This window comes from Ursus americanus, chromosome 19 (genome assembly GCF_024610735.1).
Source record: "Ursus americanus isolate L20-20 chromosome 19, mUrsAme1.1.p, whole genome shotgun sequence".
NCBI classification, from domain to species: Eukaryota; Metazoa; Chordata; class Mammalia; order Carnivora; family Ursidae; genus Ursus; species Ursus americanus.
The window spans coordinates 38,190,486-38,208,181 of record NC_142145.1 but is presented as its reverse complement, the minus strand read 5'-3'; the positions used below and the strand labels follow the sequence as shown (position 1 = coordinate 38,208,181).

Genomic DNA, 17,696 nt, shown 5'->3' with positions numbered 1-17,696 from the left:
TACTTCATCATGGATGAACTATGAAAACATTATATGAAAGAAGCCAGAAAAAAGACCACAAATTGTGTGATTCCGTTTATATGAAGTGCCCAGAACAAGCAATTCTATGTGTCTCTGGAGACAGAAAGTGGATTAGTGGTTGCCTAGGGCTGAGGGGGAGCAGAAGGGAGATGGGGTCTGATTGCTAATAGATACAGGGTCTTTTAGGGGGGTGATAAAAATGTTCTAAAATTAATTGTGCTGATGGTTGTACAACTCTGAATATACTAAAACTACTGGATTTTACACTTTAAAAGGAATTGTATATTATGTAAATTATATCTCAACAAAGTCATTCAACATGAATCCACCATGATTTCTCTAACTTTTCCAGTTGCTGACATGGATAGATCAAGAAGATGGAACAGACTCCAAGACTGGCCTAAGTTCTGTAGTTCATTCTAAAGTTCCTGCTGAAACATTATCACTATCAGAGCAGCACTTGGGATTCATGCTATGATAATCCAGCTCTAGAAAGAACATATTGTATGGACTTAGGAGTGCTAACAAGTGAACAGAAAAGCAAATTAGATATAAATAGAACTATTCTCATAAAAACAAAAGCTACCGATTATAAAGTATCCATAGCCAGGCACTATGTAAAATGTTGCACGTGCATTCTTCCAACATTCAGAACTGGCCAAATGAAGTGGGTATTATTATGTACAGTTTACAGATAAGCAGTCTGAAAATAAATTAAGTAAATCACCCAAAGAAAGCCGGCTTGTAAGTGGTCAAGGTGGGATCTGACCCACGTCTGTGTGACTTTCAGGTCTTAACTACTATGCTATAGAACTGTTTAAGACGTTTGCATTATAACATAACCATTTTATTTGTACCTCCTCTTATGCCATTTTCTCTCTTATTCATATATGTATATTTCCTAGCCTTACTTTGTAGTCCCTACCTACAGATGTCATTTTGGAGGGAACACTTGTGAAAACCTTAAAACAGGGAGATTACGGGGATTGCCACTGACGGTAGTGGTACAGTTGTCATGGTAACCAATCCACCCAACTGGTCTCTGCTACGAGGCACACACTTCTGCCTCTATATAATACACCAATATTGTCTGGGATCCTTGGCGGCATCAATGAACCCCTGTTAATGCATGTGAGGTAAAAAGTGCTAAGGTCCTAGTGTGCATATTAAAGCACTAAAGTTTTCCCTTCAAAGTTTCTGTCTCTGACTCACAGATATTACACTCTCTCTTCTAATCCTTTCCATTCGCCCAGGATGTTCTGGTGTGGTTGGTTTCGAGGGGGCCTAAAGATCAGGGCCAGACAGTGGTCTGCCGCTTTGTTCTGGGGAGGATCTACAAACATGATTATTTTCTTTCTGGGGAAAAACTGACCCTCCCATCCCAGCCATTCCTCACTCAGTGCCAGACCGAATTGCTGACTGTCCCGCTCCCATTCTCACATACAAAATAGACCTTTGGCTACTAGAAGCACATCTCAGAAATCACTGTATGGAAAACTGAAAGCTGGCACCCAGCAATATACACTGTCTGTGGATATACACGCACACACGTACACACCTCCATCTATCCCCATTTTTCTGCAATGTCTCTACATTCGCAAGGACTCTTCCTTCTCTAACATGGGTGCTGTCTCTCCTCCTCCTCCTCTCCATTTCACTGGCCTCGCCTGTCTTCAGAGGCACCTGAAGGCACATAAGGCAGGGAAGTGAAACCGACTGTAATTCTTCAGTTCACTTCTCTGCCGCCTCCAGTGAGCCAGTCTCCATACGGTGGCCCAGCTGAGCTCTGAGGAAGCTCCGAGTCCCTGCGCAGGTGCAATTTACCAACCCGCTCACAGGCGCACCGGGAGCCCAGCACCTGACATATGCATGTGACGGGCTTGGGGACAGCAAAACGAAGCGTCTAAGCTTGAGTTTATGCGATTAAAAAGAAGAGGGACTAAAGGCCATCATTTTCCCTTTGAAGAATTACAAATAAATTACTGAGAGCAATCAGATAGTCTAATTTTCCCACTTCCTTCTGATGCCCTTGTGTTCACCTCCGGGTTCCTTCAACTTCATTCATCTGGTCTGAAAAGTCTCTGACTAATTCTGTGCTTCAGTGAAATCACAGATATAGTCAACAGTTTTCTTGATAGGCAAAAGTGTATTCAGGTAAATTTTGCTTATTGTATCTTTGAAAATTAATAAGTTGATTTTAAATAGCATTTTCTGTGTATATGGTTTTATCATTGTCTCAGCCTATCCTTACCAAAATCTGGCAGGTAGAACTACAAATATTAATGCATTTTACTGCTGTGGGGCTCAGCTAAAGTGGAGCTAGGACTCCTACGAGGTTTATGTTTCTACCATACTATTGCTTATTTTCCCAGTTCAAATAAGAAAAAAAAATGCTGATTTTTCCACTATGGAATTCAGCCATGTCGTGGATAACCCTTAGCAAGGCCTACGACTTCCTGTTTGATTTCAACAACCCTTTCCACATAAGCCCTAGCCACACACACTTTCTCTCAGTTCCTGGAAGGTACCAAACTTTTCTCTGCCTGGTGCTCACGCTCTTCTCCCAGCTTCTGCTTTTCCTGGGCTCACACCTTCCTCCAGACTCATCACTCTGGAGAGGTCATCTGTCAAGGCTCATCTTCAACTTCTTTGCGGATAAAGTCTTCTTTGGTCTCCCCAGTGAGGTGATAGGACTCAGTTATGTGTTAGCGCATGGAAGTTTGCTAATCTGCAGCATGTATTACCAGTCTGATGGATTCGCGTCATTCTGTATCCTTTTTCCTTATACTGTAAACTGTGCAAAGTCAGCAATGTGTCTGTCTTGTTTAGCTCTGCATCTCAGAACCTAGCTCAGGGCTTGGTGGATGATATATTTATGTTCAGTGCAAACGTGGGGGATATTTCGCAGCAGAACTTCTTGTTAGTGGTATATTGCAATGCATCGTCCCAAGTTCCCACTGTGGGGTGGTGCAGTGGTAGGCGTGGATTTAGAAAAGCTGCCCAAGGTTGTGAAGGCCCCCTTGCTTCTCAGGTCTGCTGCCAGTTCCAATTTTACTGAAAATTAAGATGATTTTACAAGGAATGCAGCTGTATTTTCATCTTCTCCTATTGGAATAGCAGACTGTCCCCTTTGAACTCTGACACTTCTGAAACTACTGCATTACCTAGCACAAGGACACAGAGTTTTTACCAAAACATCTTGATTAACTCAGATTACAAATACATAATTGCTGAACTGAATTGAATTATAGGACTGAAGATACCATGATCGACCTTTTCTTCTCCTTAGGGAAACAATCTTTTTTTGTTTCTTTTAAGGACTGACTTTTCTTTCTTCAATGGAACACCATCAATAACCTTGTAAACTATATTCGTTGGGTATGTAGTGACTTAAATGCTTCTAAATTTGTACTTCTTTGTCCAACAATTATTGACCACCTACTCTCCGGGCTCTAGAATTTCTTTGTCCATCTTCCTGCACTGCTCGTCCTCTTTTTCTTTCTGTTTCAGATGGTTTATCTTTTAATAATTTCTTTGCCCATATTTCCTTGTATTTCCCTTACTGCTGCTTTTTCTTCTTTTTTTACTTATGATTTATTTTCTCTCTTTGCATCATAAACATTCACTATTTTTATTTCCCTACAATTGTAGGCTTTCTCTAGTATATATCTGCTTTAATTCTCATGTTGCAAACAGTTCTAACCCTATTTTCATTAATATTGTTTGTGACTAGATAGGCCATTTTAATATTCACAGTGAAATAGACATATTCACTGTTTCATCTATGTTACAACTGAGAGTCCTTCCTCTGGTTGACTCGTTCTCCTGCCCATATCATAATAGTGGTGTGTGTGTGTGAGTTTAAAGAAATCATCATTAGTAATTCATGCATCATGAATTATCTTGGAAGTTAATGGAAAGGACATAGCAATAAATATATTTTCTGAAATTCTAAGTGAATGACAGAAGGTATAAACATTTATGGCAAACAATTGTTAAAATGATTTTCTTGAAACAAAATATAAACAGAATAAATTTCCAATTAGGGTAACCTTATTTTATGTTATTAGAGTATACAGGCATTTTTATAATTCTGGCTTCTACCTGTTGTATTTATCACCTGTAAGTGTCACCAACATGAATAGCTTTCTATTGTCCTCACAGAAACAAAGCTAATACCACTCTAGTACTCCACCAGTGCACAGAAATCTAGGGAAAAAACCTCTTGGTTTAAATTCAAGCTCCTAGGCTTTGTTTTGTTTTGTTTTTTATTTTCACAATTATTTTTCATAGTTATATTGAAAGTTCTTATTTTTATTGATTTATTTAAAATATGTTGGCTCATTGTACTTTTAGTAAGTTAATTTTGTAGTGAAAAATCTCAGCAACCCCATTATATAGCCCCTTAATCTCAGAACTAATAATTAAGTCCGGTAGACCAACGGGAAAGAATATTAGCTTTCCAAAGTATCCCTCTCACTTCTTTTGTTTGGGTGGGTTTGAAGAAGCGTTAGAAAGTTGTAACTTTTAATCTCTTCTGTGATGTGGTAAAACAAAGATATGGAAGGTGTAGATTAGAGTTTGCTTTCTGTATAAGCCGTATCTATAATAGACACTCGCAACAAGGGAGCATTCTTCAGATGATGATAACCGACTCCCAACTCAATCCTATCCAGATAATTAGACAAAGTATTTATCTTCTCTGAGCCTCAATTTTCTAACATTTAAAAAGATGAGAAGAATGTTACAAGGACTAGAATATATAAGTAAGTAACATGTCGAGCTCATGGTAGTTACTCCACAGTGACAGTTACTATTGTGGTTGGTAAACAACATTGTGTGTATCAATCATCTTTAAAATAACCTCCACTTTTATTTCAACATTGGCTTTGTCAATTCACACTTAACTGACCAAATCCTAAGTGTCCACCTCAATTACACTTAAGACCAATAACAATTCAAATTGAACTCACATTTCTAGGTCAAGGTCGGGCACTTGATCTGCTGAGGGAGACAGACACATAAACCAAACCTACAACAGCAGGACTGCTCCTCTAGAGCTTACTCATTTTGGAGAAGGCAGGGAGGTACTATAGGTATACTGCATCCAGCTAGCTCACTTGGAAGTCAGGAGTCCTAACAACACATACCTTTGATCAAAGCAGCTGGAGATATAGGACAGCATTTAGAAAAATAATTGTTCATGTGTTCGTTTATGTGCTTTGACTAGTCAGCTGGATATACGCATGTCAATCTTAGCAATGTGCTAAATGTACCTGACTAGTTTCCTACTGGAAATCATTAAAATATCATACAAATGATATTTAAACTCTTCTGAATAATGACCAATCTAGTTGGTTCTCTGTATAGTATGCTTGAAAAAAAATGAGCGGCTCATTCACTTTTTAAATTAATTACTCTTTACTTTCCTGAGATTGCTACTTAAATTCTTAAGCCTTATTATGGGAAGTTGAAATTCTAATTTGGCATTGGTAGAATTACTGAGACTTGTAGTCTTTCCAAGCAGAGGTAGAAAGATCAATGGGATTCTTTCCACTAGAATAAGGAAAAAATTTTGTGTCCATTTTGTTCATAGATATATCCCAAGTGCCTAGGACACGGGTGGGCAAACTATGACTCACAGAACAACTCTGGCCTGCCTCCTGTTTTTCTATATGCGCCCCTCCCTGAACAGTTTTTACATTTTTAAATGGTGGGGGGAAAAAATCAAAAGGAGAAGAATGTTACATAACGTGTGAAAATTATACTAAATTTCAGCGCCTACAAGTGATGTTCAATTGTAACACAGCCGCGCCCATTCATTCACATACTGTCTGGGGCTGTTTTTGTGCTACAAGGGAAGACTGGAGTAGTTTTAACAAAGATCATGTGACGCGCAAAGCCAAAAATAATTACTATTTGGTCATTTTACAGGGGAAAAAAAAAAAATTCAACCCCAGGCCTAGAACAATCCCTTTCCTAAACTTCTTTTAAAGTCAGACACATTAATAGTTAACCCTCACAAGTTTCTTTCCAAAAGAAAAGTCTTAAGTCTATATAGAAGTCGAAGGACGATCACTAGATCGTATGCTAGCCTGGAGAGCCTCAGAGCAGGCAGCGGAACACTGTGGATGAGAACAGACTCCAGAGCCACACCGCCGGGGCTCAGACTTCGGTTCTACCCCTTAGCAGCTGTGCAACCACGGGCAACGTGCTTAACTTCTCTGTGTACCGGTTTTCCCATCTATAGAAGGAGGCTAATGCTGGTTCTCATCCCTTTTTCAAGAACTTACTTTTTAAGTTGTTTTGAGCATTAAATAAGTTAATGTTTGTACAATGCTTAGAAGATCCTCTGGTATGAAGTAGCTGTTGTCAATAAAATGATACATTTTTTACTGCATTTTTAAGTTAAGAAAATAGAGATACTTGGAAATTGGCTAAGGTAATGAGTGAACCTCCACGTGTTCATAAATATGGAAAAATACAAGATACGAATTAAAATTTGAACATGTCCACTTGTGTCAGTTAATCCTCTAAGCCAATGCAACACATTAATATCTACTCTAATTGCCTTTTGACTGTAGGATGTAACTATTTGGCTCCCATACCTGTGATATAATTTTGTAATCAATGGTCCTGTTTCACATAATAAACAAATTGTATTCTGAATGGTTGAGTAACTTCTGATACAAAAATCTAACTACCTAACAACTTCTAATCTGAGGGTATCAAATTGATATAAAGGGAAGTAACAATCTAGAGAATACATGGATACAAGATTAGTTTGCTTTGCTAAGGTTGTTATTCAGGCCTTAGGAAGAGAACCAATGGAAAATATAGTCCTACATTTAAAGAAACACTTTTTAAGCACTAAAGCCAGGAATCAAAACTGTGTATTAGGAAATCTAATGGCTTTTTAATCATTACAAGTCATTTTAGCCAATAGATAATTGTGTTCCTGATGTTTAAGTAGATTTTTAAATTAATTTATATGAAATCTTTAAATAGACTTTTTTAGAGAGTGAAATATTTATAAGGTAGCCTTCTGTCTTCTATAAAATATAATCTCTGGAAAACTACACTTCAGTGTAGGACTGTACATGGGACTGTAACAGCTGGTGGTTATATGTTTTAAAAAATATGATTATTTTCACCAATGCTTTTCTATTACAGGTGTTTTCTTGTAGAAGGTTCAATGGACTTTTGTTATGTGCAATAGTAATGTAGATTGAGGAACATATTAGTGAAGTGCAACACTGAAGCTTTCTTATTTTATAATCTTAATTCTTTCAACTTGCAATAAGTGTTTATTTAACTGTTACATCGTGTGAGATGCAATAAAAATGTAAGAAAGAAGTTAATGAATCTAGTCCAAATTGACTTATTAGAACAACTACTAAATTATGCACAAAAATTTTAAAAACACAAATAAGAAACTTTGGGGATTAAAGTAAACTTAGACTGTATGTTTTCTGATATTTACTTATTAATGTAATAAAACATCGCATGTTATGTTACTTATTAAATTAAATTTTCATGCTTTAGAAGCTTTTAAAAATGACTTTCCCAGAAACTTTTTCAAGAACTTATTTCTTAAGTTTCATATTTCTTGCAATAAAACAAAAAGAAAATAATAAGACTTTTAATGTCTTAATTTTTGTCTCCTCTCTTAAATTAGTTATGCATATATTTGAATATAAGATACTAAAAGTCTTTCAATTTTAATTTATTATTCTTATGCTTAATTTGCTAAAATAAATCATGAATCTGAGCATAAATAGCATACTCAGAAAGATTAAAGCAACTAGAGCAAAAATTAAATATTAATATGGATATTTATAAAGTCTTCAGGCTTGGGTTGTTTTATTTTTCTAGATGTAATAAAAATTCAAAATTATTTCATAATCCTTAAAAATATTTAAAATATTGTTATTACATTAATAGCCCTACTTTCTATAGATAATGTATTCTTAAATAAATTCTTTTTGAAGTGATTCTATTTCCTTATATTTCATACTTTTTCCAACAGATTAGTCAATTTTAGTTTTTCAACTCCTTGCCTAAATTTGAGGAATTCTTTCACATTTAGACTTTAAAAACTATAGGCGGATAAAGAGTAATAAATACAATGCATCTTCATTTAATTGTCTTCAATAAAAGTGATGCATTTGCAAAAGCAATTGTTTAGCACATGTATCCTTCTGTTAAACTACATGTAAGTCTGAGAGAACATTTTTATATTCTGCTGATGCTATAATAAATGGGCCAATATAATACTATTGGTTACAACTTACAGCATTTTTGTCTACATTAAAGTTAAGATCTTGATGGTTAGTCTGACATTCTTTCTGCAAATTAAAATTGGAATAATGTAATTAGTCCCCCCAAATTAAAATGCTACAGTTATCAATAATGGACCAAAAGCTAAATTATATTACTTTGAGATCAACAACAGGTTCACATGAACTGTTTTCTTCTCTGTATCTTCTGCTTTTAAAGAAAAATACAGCTTTCTTCCTACCGCAGAAGTATCAGATTCTTGCAGCATCCATGACACTTGTAAGCATTTAGTGGTCAGACACCACTACATATCCTTCAAATGATATGGCCCAGTGAAGCTGGAAGGTGTCGTCACGGAGCCAGGCAGCCTGGTATCTCAGCCATCCACCAGGACAGAACCAGCAGGCCCCAGCTGGTATGCTGAATCCAGACTAAGGTGGAAAACGGATTCTGCATTTTGAAAGTCAACTGTTCTTCTAACATTGAGCCCTAGAATATACTTATTAGGTAAAAGTGCATTGAGGGCTTCAGAAATTCTTTATAAGATCAAATTTGTAACGCTCATATCCCAAAATCACTCCTAAAACAAGTTAAGCCTTCATCTTATTATCCCTCTGGGCTTCTGAGTTTCTACTAGATTTTACATGTTTTTAAAAATACGAATAAATGTATGTTCAGGACTATAACTGTGTTGTTTGAATTCCTGAATATGTATAATATATGCTAAATTAAGTATACCTGTAGGTCATTTAAAAGTGATAAAAGTTAAGATAACAGAATATTAATCACCAGTGCCCATTGGTGTGGTGACATTTGCCCATCGCACTAAGTTTTGATCTTTAGACAAATGAAAAACTCTACAAAATAAAAGTACATCCCATGTTCTTATTCACACTTGGACTCCCGTGCTCACTATTCAAGCACATGGGGGTTTGAATTCTTGCTTGTGCTATTGTCCTACTGTCATTTATTGACACAATTCATTAACTCATCTCTCACAAATAGTAGAAAATCAACTTAGAAGGTTTCTAAGTCCAAGATTTCCCATACCCCTGTGGGCCTCACCTGAATACCAGTGCCTTACAGAATATCTTCCTTTTCTTAAAATATTTCTACCTGGGTCTAGTAGAAACATCACGACTAAAAATAAATATTTAATCCCATAAAGCTGCACAAAAGCGACCCCCCTCCCCCCACTGTATTCATCCTTCTGAATGGGAAAAATGCCATGATGGATTTTTAAATCATGTAACACTCTGGTGGATTAGGCTGGCATCTGAAATCATGATGTTTTATCATGAGAAACTGAGAAGATACTGCTTCTCTTTTTTAAAAAGAGAAAGAAACGCTCTGCTAGGGCTCATTAAAAGGGGTTTTAAAATTGGAGCCAATAAAACACGACTGTCGATTCCTACAGTTAAAAAAAAAATCTCAGCAACATTTTAAAAAGGCATCATTTCTCTCTCCCCTTTGACATGAAACCCTATTTGCAGCACACACAGACACATTCCGAAGAGCAACAACAAGTCCCCAACTTCTCCATGACTTCAGAGCAGGCACAAGGACCTAACTAGAGCCAGATGACTCTCCTCCCAATTTTCAGCTGTGCTCCCCTTAGAGTGGGAGCTGTAGGCATGATTCACTCCGACCCCCTGAACCCTCTTGCTTTGCTCTCCTCTAAAAGTGAAAAAGAAAGGCTTTCCACAAGACAAAAAAGTTTGCTTGGCTCTGCCATGCCAGAATTTCCAACAGTGACCCTCATAGGCAAAATGTTTGGGGCTCCAACTTCCAAAGGGAGCAGACCTCGGTCCCTAAACAACAACAACAACAACAACAACAACAAACAACAACAACGACAAACCTTGAGAGCCTGACAGAAAGAATGAAAGCTCTCCTCACGGAGCGTGCCCAGGACGCTCCTGCTCACCCAAGGCAGGAAAGAGGTGGAGCGCGGTGGGACTTGTCTTTGCAGAATCCTTTCCCTTAAGCAAGCTCATGTTCAGATTTGGTGGGACGACCGGTTAAGAGAGGGTTCCAGAGCTGCACTTGCAACTGCCCCGGCCTTTGCCCCACCTGCCTGTCGATTTCAGTCCCCAAGTCCCACATTTCTTGCTCCGGGGATGTTGAGAACGTGGGCTTTCCAGCGCTCAGGGATGCTGTTAGGCCACTTCCCCGTTGACCTTTCGGGGACTCCGAAATCAACTTTCGCCACACCATCTGACTTGTTTGTATGCGTTTGTTTTCAGTTTGCCAGAGCCTCCCGCGCAGCCCACCCATCTCCCCCCTCCCCTCTGCCCCCTCCCCTCCCTCCGGCCTTTCCTGCTTCCACCCCCCCGCAACCCCCGCCCTCCTCTTTGTTGTCTCCTACCTGCTGGCCAGGCTCTGCCTGCAGTGCTGCCTGAAGGGCATCAGGTGGTAGTTCATGGCGTCCAGCAGCAGCTTCTGGCAGACCGGGTCGGTGCGCATGAAATCCACTGACTGGACCCGCTCCACCAGCTCCGGGGCCGGGATGAGCGCGAAGCGGAGGCGCTTCATGAGGTCGGGCGCGTACTGCATGCGGGTCTCGCGGTCGTGCTCCAGCCACAGCACGGACATCTGGAAGAGCGCCAGCTCCGACTCCACGGGGGGCGGCAGCGAGTCCAGCAGGGCGCGCATCTCCTCGAAGTTGAGCAGCAGCACATCCTCCACCAGGTACTTGTTGGCCAGCTTCTTGGTCTCCTCCAGGCCGTGCAGCGCGGCGATCTTGCACACCTGCTTGTAGTTCTGCACCGAGATCTGGTCGTTGAGGAACTGCACGCAGAGCTTGGTGACCTGGGGGATGTGCAAGATCTTGCTGACCGACAGCACCTCCTCCACCGTGTCCAGGGAGAGGGTCACGTTGGCCGTGTAGAGGTACTCGAGCACCAGGCGCAGCCCGATGGACGAGCAGCCCTGCAGCACCAGGTTGTTGATGGCCCGGGGACTGGTCAGCAGCTTGTCGTCGGGGGAGGAGGAAGGAGTCCCGGGCTCCTCCTGCGGCGGCGGCTGCTGCTGCTGTGGCGGCTGCTGCTGCGGCGGCTGCTGCTGCTGGTCCTTGGGGGCCCCCAGGCCGTCCTGGCCGCCGACCCCTCCCCCGAGAGGGGGGTGACTGGAGAAGAGCGATCGGAAGTACTGCGAGCAGGAGGCCAGCACGGCCTTGTGGCAGTGGAACTGCTGGCCCTGGGCCGTCAGGGTCACGTCGCAAAACAGCTGCTTCCTCCACAGCAGGTTGAGGCCGTGCAGCAGGTTGTCGCTGTGGCTGGGGTCGAAGGTGGAGGTCCTGTCCCCGGATCTGGACATGGCGAGCTGACTTGGCGCACCTGGCTTTAAACCCTCCTCCAACCTGGCAGACAGGGGTGGGGGATGGGAGGGAGGGGAGAAGGGTAGTGGAGGGGGTGGGGTGTGGTCGGGGTGGGGAAGGGTGTGGAGGGGAGGGGAGGGCGAAGAACAACAATCAGTGTTCAGCTTGGCTCCTGCCCGGCGCGCCCCAGGACCCCGACCCCGGGAGTAAGGTCTGAAGGCACTGAATCCGTGAGCGCCACCAAAAGGGCCCTGTCTGGGGTCGGGGCGCCGGTTCGGCTCCCTGCTACTCCTCTCGCCACCGCCCACACACTTCGTCCCTCACTTTCCTAAAACCACCCTGGCTCGGCTCTTGGCAGCGACAGGGGTGGCAGCAGCGACGGCAAAGTGGCGACGGAGGCCGAGACACCTCGTGGGCTTGTGTCCATGCCGGGCCCGAGAAAGGGAAAGGCCGGGGAGTGGGGAGCCGGGGGTTCCCGGAGAGCGCAGAGGCGACCGTCGGCGGAGGTTCCAGGTCAACTTGTGCCTGCAGCTTTGCTTTTCGCAGTTGGTCCAGTTTGGGGGGTAGGAAAGGGGACCCGACAAGCGTGCGGGTGGGCGATTCTTAGCCCTCCAAAAGCTGGGAAGACCTTCGATTATCCGTGCTGCCCCGAGAAACTCCTAGGCTACTAGTCTGAGGTAGCAGATAAAGCCCTTTCTTCTCCCGGGAAAGTGCAGTGGAGCGCGGTGAGGACCAGCTCAGTGGACTCGGCAGAGGCGGGAGCTGTCCTTATCAATTCTAGCTCATTTCCCTCACCCCGGCCCTGCCTGCTTCCCTGCTTCGCAAACTGTTGGCTTCCCCGTCACCACTCAGTTTTGCTAATTTTCCAGAGACGCCTTTAAACCTGGCAGGAGAATCCTTTCAGGCCCCCACCCCCGGCTCCCCCTCTCCCGCCCCCAGCATTTCAAAGCGCGGAAGTTCAGGCGTGTGTCTCCCCTTCTCTCGCGGGGCGGCACCGGGGAAGACGAGGAGGGAGGAAGTGGGGCTACTGGGGTGGATTTAGAGCGGGAGCCGGGAGGCCCGGAGGGATTCACGTGAGAAGATCTGTCTCCTAGGCACCGGGAACAGTGGCTTTAACTCCAGTAACTGTGAGAAGTTCAAGTTAACTGGCAGGTGTTGGGGGAGGGGTGGGGGCTGTCCAATGGAGGGGGTGAGGTTCCGTGCGGGGTCTCTGCATCCCACCCAGCATCTCCACGCGAAGCCTCAGCGCCCCTACTAGCCCCTCGGTACAACCCCCAGCGCCCCCCCCCCACTCGGGCACCCCCACTCTCCTGGCCCTGGAACTACTTCTGTAAAAAAAGTCTGAACCGCCCGCATCTAGGCGGAGGACGACAGGATGGGGGAGGCGAGGCGAAATCGATATGCCAGGTCCTTAACCTGTAATTGCACCTTCCAGGGCCGAGCAGAAAGGGACCCTCTGCCCACATCCCGCCCGCGCGCCCGCCCGCCCGGGAGAGCCGCCGCCGCCGCCGCCGCCGCCGCCCGGCTCCGAGGGATCCCGCCGGACCTGCCCCTTCCACTGCGGCTCACTCTGCCCTGCCTGGCGCCAGTCCTGGATCGCCGGCTTCCTATTTATACCACACTGGGCTCCTCTCGACTCACTTTACCATCCCGTTCCAGGTGGACCCTAACCTCCCTCGAGCTCCCTCCCCCGGCAGGACCCCCTCCCCCACCGGCCCCCAAAGCTCTGGCTTTCCTGAAACATCTCCCAGAGTCTCTCCCTTTAAGTGGACCCGGTCATACCTCTCTCTCGCTCTCCCCGCTTCGTTGTCTCGCTCCCCCCCATCTTTTCCTGTTCCCCTTCCTTCTTGTGCTCCTTTGCCTTTCCCCCTCATCTGCTTATTTCTTGCAATAGTTTTATTCTTTATGAGCGTTTGCCACACAACTACCCCCCCCAAAGACTCCCTCCCCGTCCCTTCCCCCGCCAACAACCCAAAAGACAGAACAAAATACACACAAGGCAGACACAAGGCCAGAAACTTACCTGCTTTCAACCAGCTGCAAAGTCAAGGCTCACTTAAGCTCCCCCCCAAAAATCAATTGTCCTTCCTTTTTAAAGGTTTGCTCTCTCCTTGGGAGGGGGAAAACACCTTCTGGTTCCCAACTCCAGGCAGTCACTCTTTACAATTTATTTTGTCGTACATCATTTGATCACCATGAATTAGCAACAGCAAGAAAATGTAGGAGAGGGAGAAAAGAGAGAAAGAGAGAGGGAGAGAGAGGGAGAGAGAGGGAGAGAGAGAGGGGGAGCAGAGCTTTCTGCAAGAGAAGAAGAAGAAAAAATGTACGTGTGACAAATTATGCTACCAAGAAACAACACATCATTATCCTTGGGCCTGGGGCTCAGTGAGTCGTAACGAGAGTAATAGGAAATCCACGGTTGGGGAGAGAAACGGTCGTGCTTGGCCAGTAGAGAGAGACCATACAGGGGGATGGATGCTGGAGAGACTCGCAAAATTATGGCTCAAGGCTATTGTAAAAATTGTCGAGCGTAAATGACTGCGATTTCAAACATCTTTGGAAGAAAGAAGGGGAAAAAGCGAGCCCCCCCTCCCTCCCTCTCCCTCTCTCTCCCTCTCTCTTCTCTCTCTCTATAAAGAACCGTCAAGTTTTAGTGCGCATTGCTAATTAGTCAATTTCTCTCTGCCTTCACAGGCTGGCGACTTCGCTGCTGAGCTGAAACTGCTAATTTCTGTGACCAGCTTTTTTCTTAGCTGTGATCTGGATGAATGAGTAGCTGTCTCACAGAGATGACAAAAATAAACTCTAATCCCCCCCAAAATTTCCACTACATCTTTCTCATGCATAGATTTATGATCTTCAAGCGCTCTGTGCAATATGCAAACTTTTTTTTGTGTCTGTATATATGCTGTTGTTTCCAGATTTCACTACATTGGTATGCTGCTCCCCCCCACCATGAAATGCAGAAAATGTCTGATCTCAAAATATGCTAAGATGCCACTTTCTAGTGTCTTGGTATTTGGGGTTTGAGTCTAATTTGGAAGACACTAGCCCTTGCCTAAAAGGTGAGTGGCTGAGTGTACAAACTGAGGGTGGGGGAATTAGAGCTGGTAGACGGAATAGAGGACAGCCCTTCACTTTACATTTGTTTCCCCGCACTATTCAAGCTTTATGATCTTGTTGGAAAATATATTTTCTCTATCATTTTGTCTGGTTAAACAACCATCTCTGAACTTCTGTGTCATCTCTTCAACAGATAAGGGTTCAGAAATCATATTTTTTTAATTGAAAGATTTTCATTTTGTCAGATTTGTCTTTGAATTAAGAGTCTTTGATTTGCAGGAGCTAAAATCAAGTGCTAGGAAACCCAGCTGCAATTTCACAAATGTAACCTTTAAACTTTGGACCTCATCTGATATATAAGGATGACCACATAAAGCTCACCTTTTTGACCCTGCTTAGCATGCAAAATGAACCCCCAAATGATTCCGGAATTTTCACTGTACCAGGAATTCATGTGCATTTTGGTAGAGGACATGTTCTCTAGACTTATCTCATGATGTATTGCGCCCTTACATTTATAGCCCCGCATTTCGGTTGTCAGTGGGGGTTGGAGGTGTCCAAGAAAGAAAGAAAGGAAAAAAAAAAAAAAAGGCCAAAAAAAAAAAAAAAAAAGGAGAAGAAGAAGAAGGCATGCCCTTGAATAAAATGAACATGAAAGAAAGCTGGACAGGAGTTAAATTGAGTTTTCTTTGCTATTAAAGATATGAATATTATTCATTCTAATTTATATGTGCTCTGATTAGTAAACTTATTAAAATACACATCAGGGCACCACTCAAAGGCTATCTTTCCTCCTTCTCTTTTAATTTGTGAGATATGGAAAGACACCTGCTTAAGAGAGGAGGAGAAAACTGAAAATTCTTCGGTTTAGAAATAGGGAATTCCCCATTTAGAATAATAAACATTAACATGCATGTGGGATATCTGCTCTTAAATAAATGAGGAGGGATCGAACCGAAGCATTTACTCCTCACAAAGGCTTCCCTATCAAGGTCCTAGGTTATCTGAGAGTAAGATACTTTATTTAGATCTTGCTGAGATACTGTATTTCACATTTCACATTTATAATAAAAAGCTCAAATACATGGTAAAATAATAGAAAAAGATTTTTTGTTTAGAGCAGGGAAAGGAAAGGGAACAGATGATCTAAATCTTCTGGCTCTACTATTTGTTTTGCATTTTTCCTTTTTTGAATTTCCCTTATTTAGGTCTTGAACAGGAAGATTGTATAATTGTGATATAGTGTCTTTTGGGGGTTCTGTGCCTTAGCAATTAAGGCTATCAAGAATGTGGAGTATCACCAAATTCTCATACATTGAAAGTATAATTTGTAAAGTATGCTTTTGATGTTTACCTTTTATGAGGTTCCAATGAAGTATTTGGAACTAAATCCAAAGATGAATAAGAGTATTGATCACTTAAACTATTGCCATCTTCCCATGTTCTCATAAAGGAAGTAAGATGTGTTTTGAGATCTCAAAATATCTTGATTTTGAATTTCTATTTTTTTTTTACTAATAGGATATATTGATCGCTAATTATGACTACAAGGATCTTTGTTGTTCCCAAACAATATGAAAGGCACATTTCAAAAATTTTAACTATCTATAATTTTGATGCCTCTTTAACAATTAGAGTGGAAGGGGAAGAACAGGGCTGGGGTCTTGCAATTCTAAAACAGCTGTTGAAATGACGTAGCCAGGCTGTTTTCTTCTGGGTTTTAAAGTTACACTATTTGAGAATGTTTAGGATTTCAGAGAAAAAAAAATTACAATTACGGCTATTTTGTAAGCAATTAAAAATAATATTGATAATTAAAAAAATTCCTTCCTAATCTAGGTGTAAACCGGCATATGCACATGTCTCACACCTCCAATATCTTGCACTGGCTTTGACTGAAATTATTGCAGAACTCACAAATGATATGACACTGTTTACAATAAATCCCGTTATGAAAGATTCAATTTGCAGCAATCAGAGGCTAGCTACTAAGCGATTGGAAGTATTTGAATTTTATCCTACTTCACTGTTCAACGTACAGAAATTGCATCTGTGTGTTTGATCTGTCCTGCTGAGCGCTATCAGCAGCTTGCATCTCTGCCACTATTGTTTTTAAAATGGCAGGAAGGACGTGACTAGTGAAGAGCGCTCAGCAGGATGGATTTCACGTGGCATAAGAGAAGCTGGAATTGTCTTATAAAAAAACTAAATATGATTGTGTAGGCCTCTAATTCAAGCAGTCTTCATACTTCGACAGAATTATCAAGATTATTCATCAGTGAATCTGCATTTCAACTATGTACAGTGGCGAGATTCTGGAACTGCTGCCACTGAACAATCCAGTAGAGCTCTAGCTCGAAGTGGCGTGGTCAGCCTTCCGGGTGGCAGGGACCCAGGCGGGATCAGTGGCTCTGGTTGCTCAGGACCATCTCACGGGACTGGGTGAACTTAAGCTTATCTTCAGAACAGTTCCAGGAGTGTTTTTGCTGCTTCACGTGAAGGGGCAGCCACAGTGAAACTTTATTTTCCTCATTCTCGACTTTTCTGCTTAAGATATATGAGTGATCACCAAATTCTATCGACACCAAAGCCTGGCCTCTCCTGTGTTTCTTTTGGTTAGTAAATACTACTTCCTGTGGCCTGACCTTCATGATGGCCACCATTGTAAAATGGGTGAAGGGAGGAATTATTCTATTTTACAATAAAATTGAGCAAAGAAGGACCTCCTAGATTCCCAAAGATAGGGAATGGTAAAACCCAGAGAAAAATGATAGGCTTCTATTTGAAATCTTGGGTAGATATGGACAGAAATATCATAAAACCAGCAGCATCAGGAAGCTTCTAGAACAAAAAATCTGAAATAACAGTAAAAGATAAGAAAACGTACAATTGCTAGCATTTAGTCAAAGCCAATTGTTTACTTTTGCCCCAGGGTCAAGTCCAAGTCATTGCCCAATATTCCATGTTTGTAGGCTCTTGTTGTAGCTCTTCTGGGAAGTCTGTTGTTGGCTCC

The 17,696-nt window shown here is 42.4% G+C and overlaps 1 protein-coding gene across 1 annotated transcript in view; it reads right to left on the bottom strand.

Moving 5' to 3' along the window:
• KLHL14 (kelch like family member 14) overlaps nt 1-14,121 on the bottom strand; it is a 99,424-nt gene extending 85,303 nt beyond the window's left edge. Inside the window, exons 1-2 of the mRNA XM_045781888.2 lie at nt 13,644-14,121; nt 10,670-11,662 (exon numbers count right to left, since the gene is read on the bottom strand). Coding sequence (XP_045637844.1) covers nt 10,670-11,619 — 950 coding nt within the window. The 5' untranslated portion in view covers nt 11,620-11,662; nt 13,644-14,121. The remainder of the gene's footprint in view (nt 1-10,669; nt 11,663-13,643) is intronic.
• Between the last annotated feature and the right edge of the window lie 3,575 nt (nt 14,122-17,696).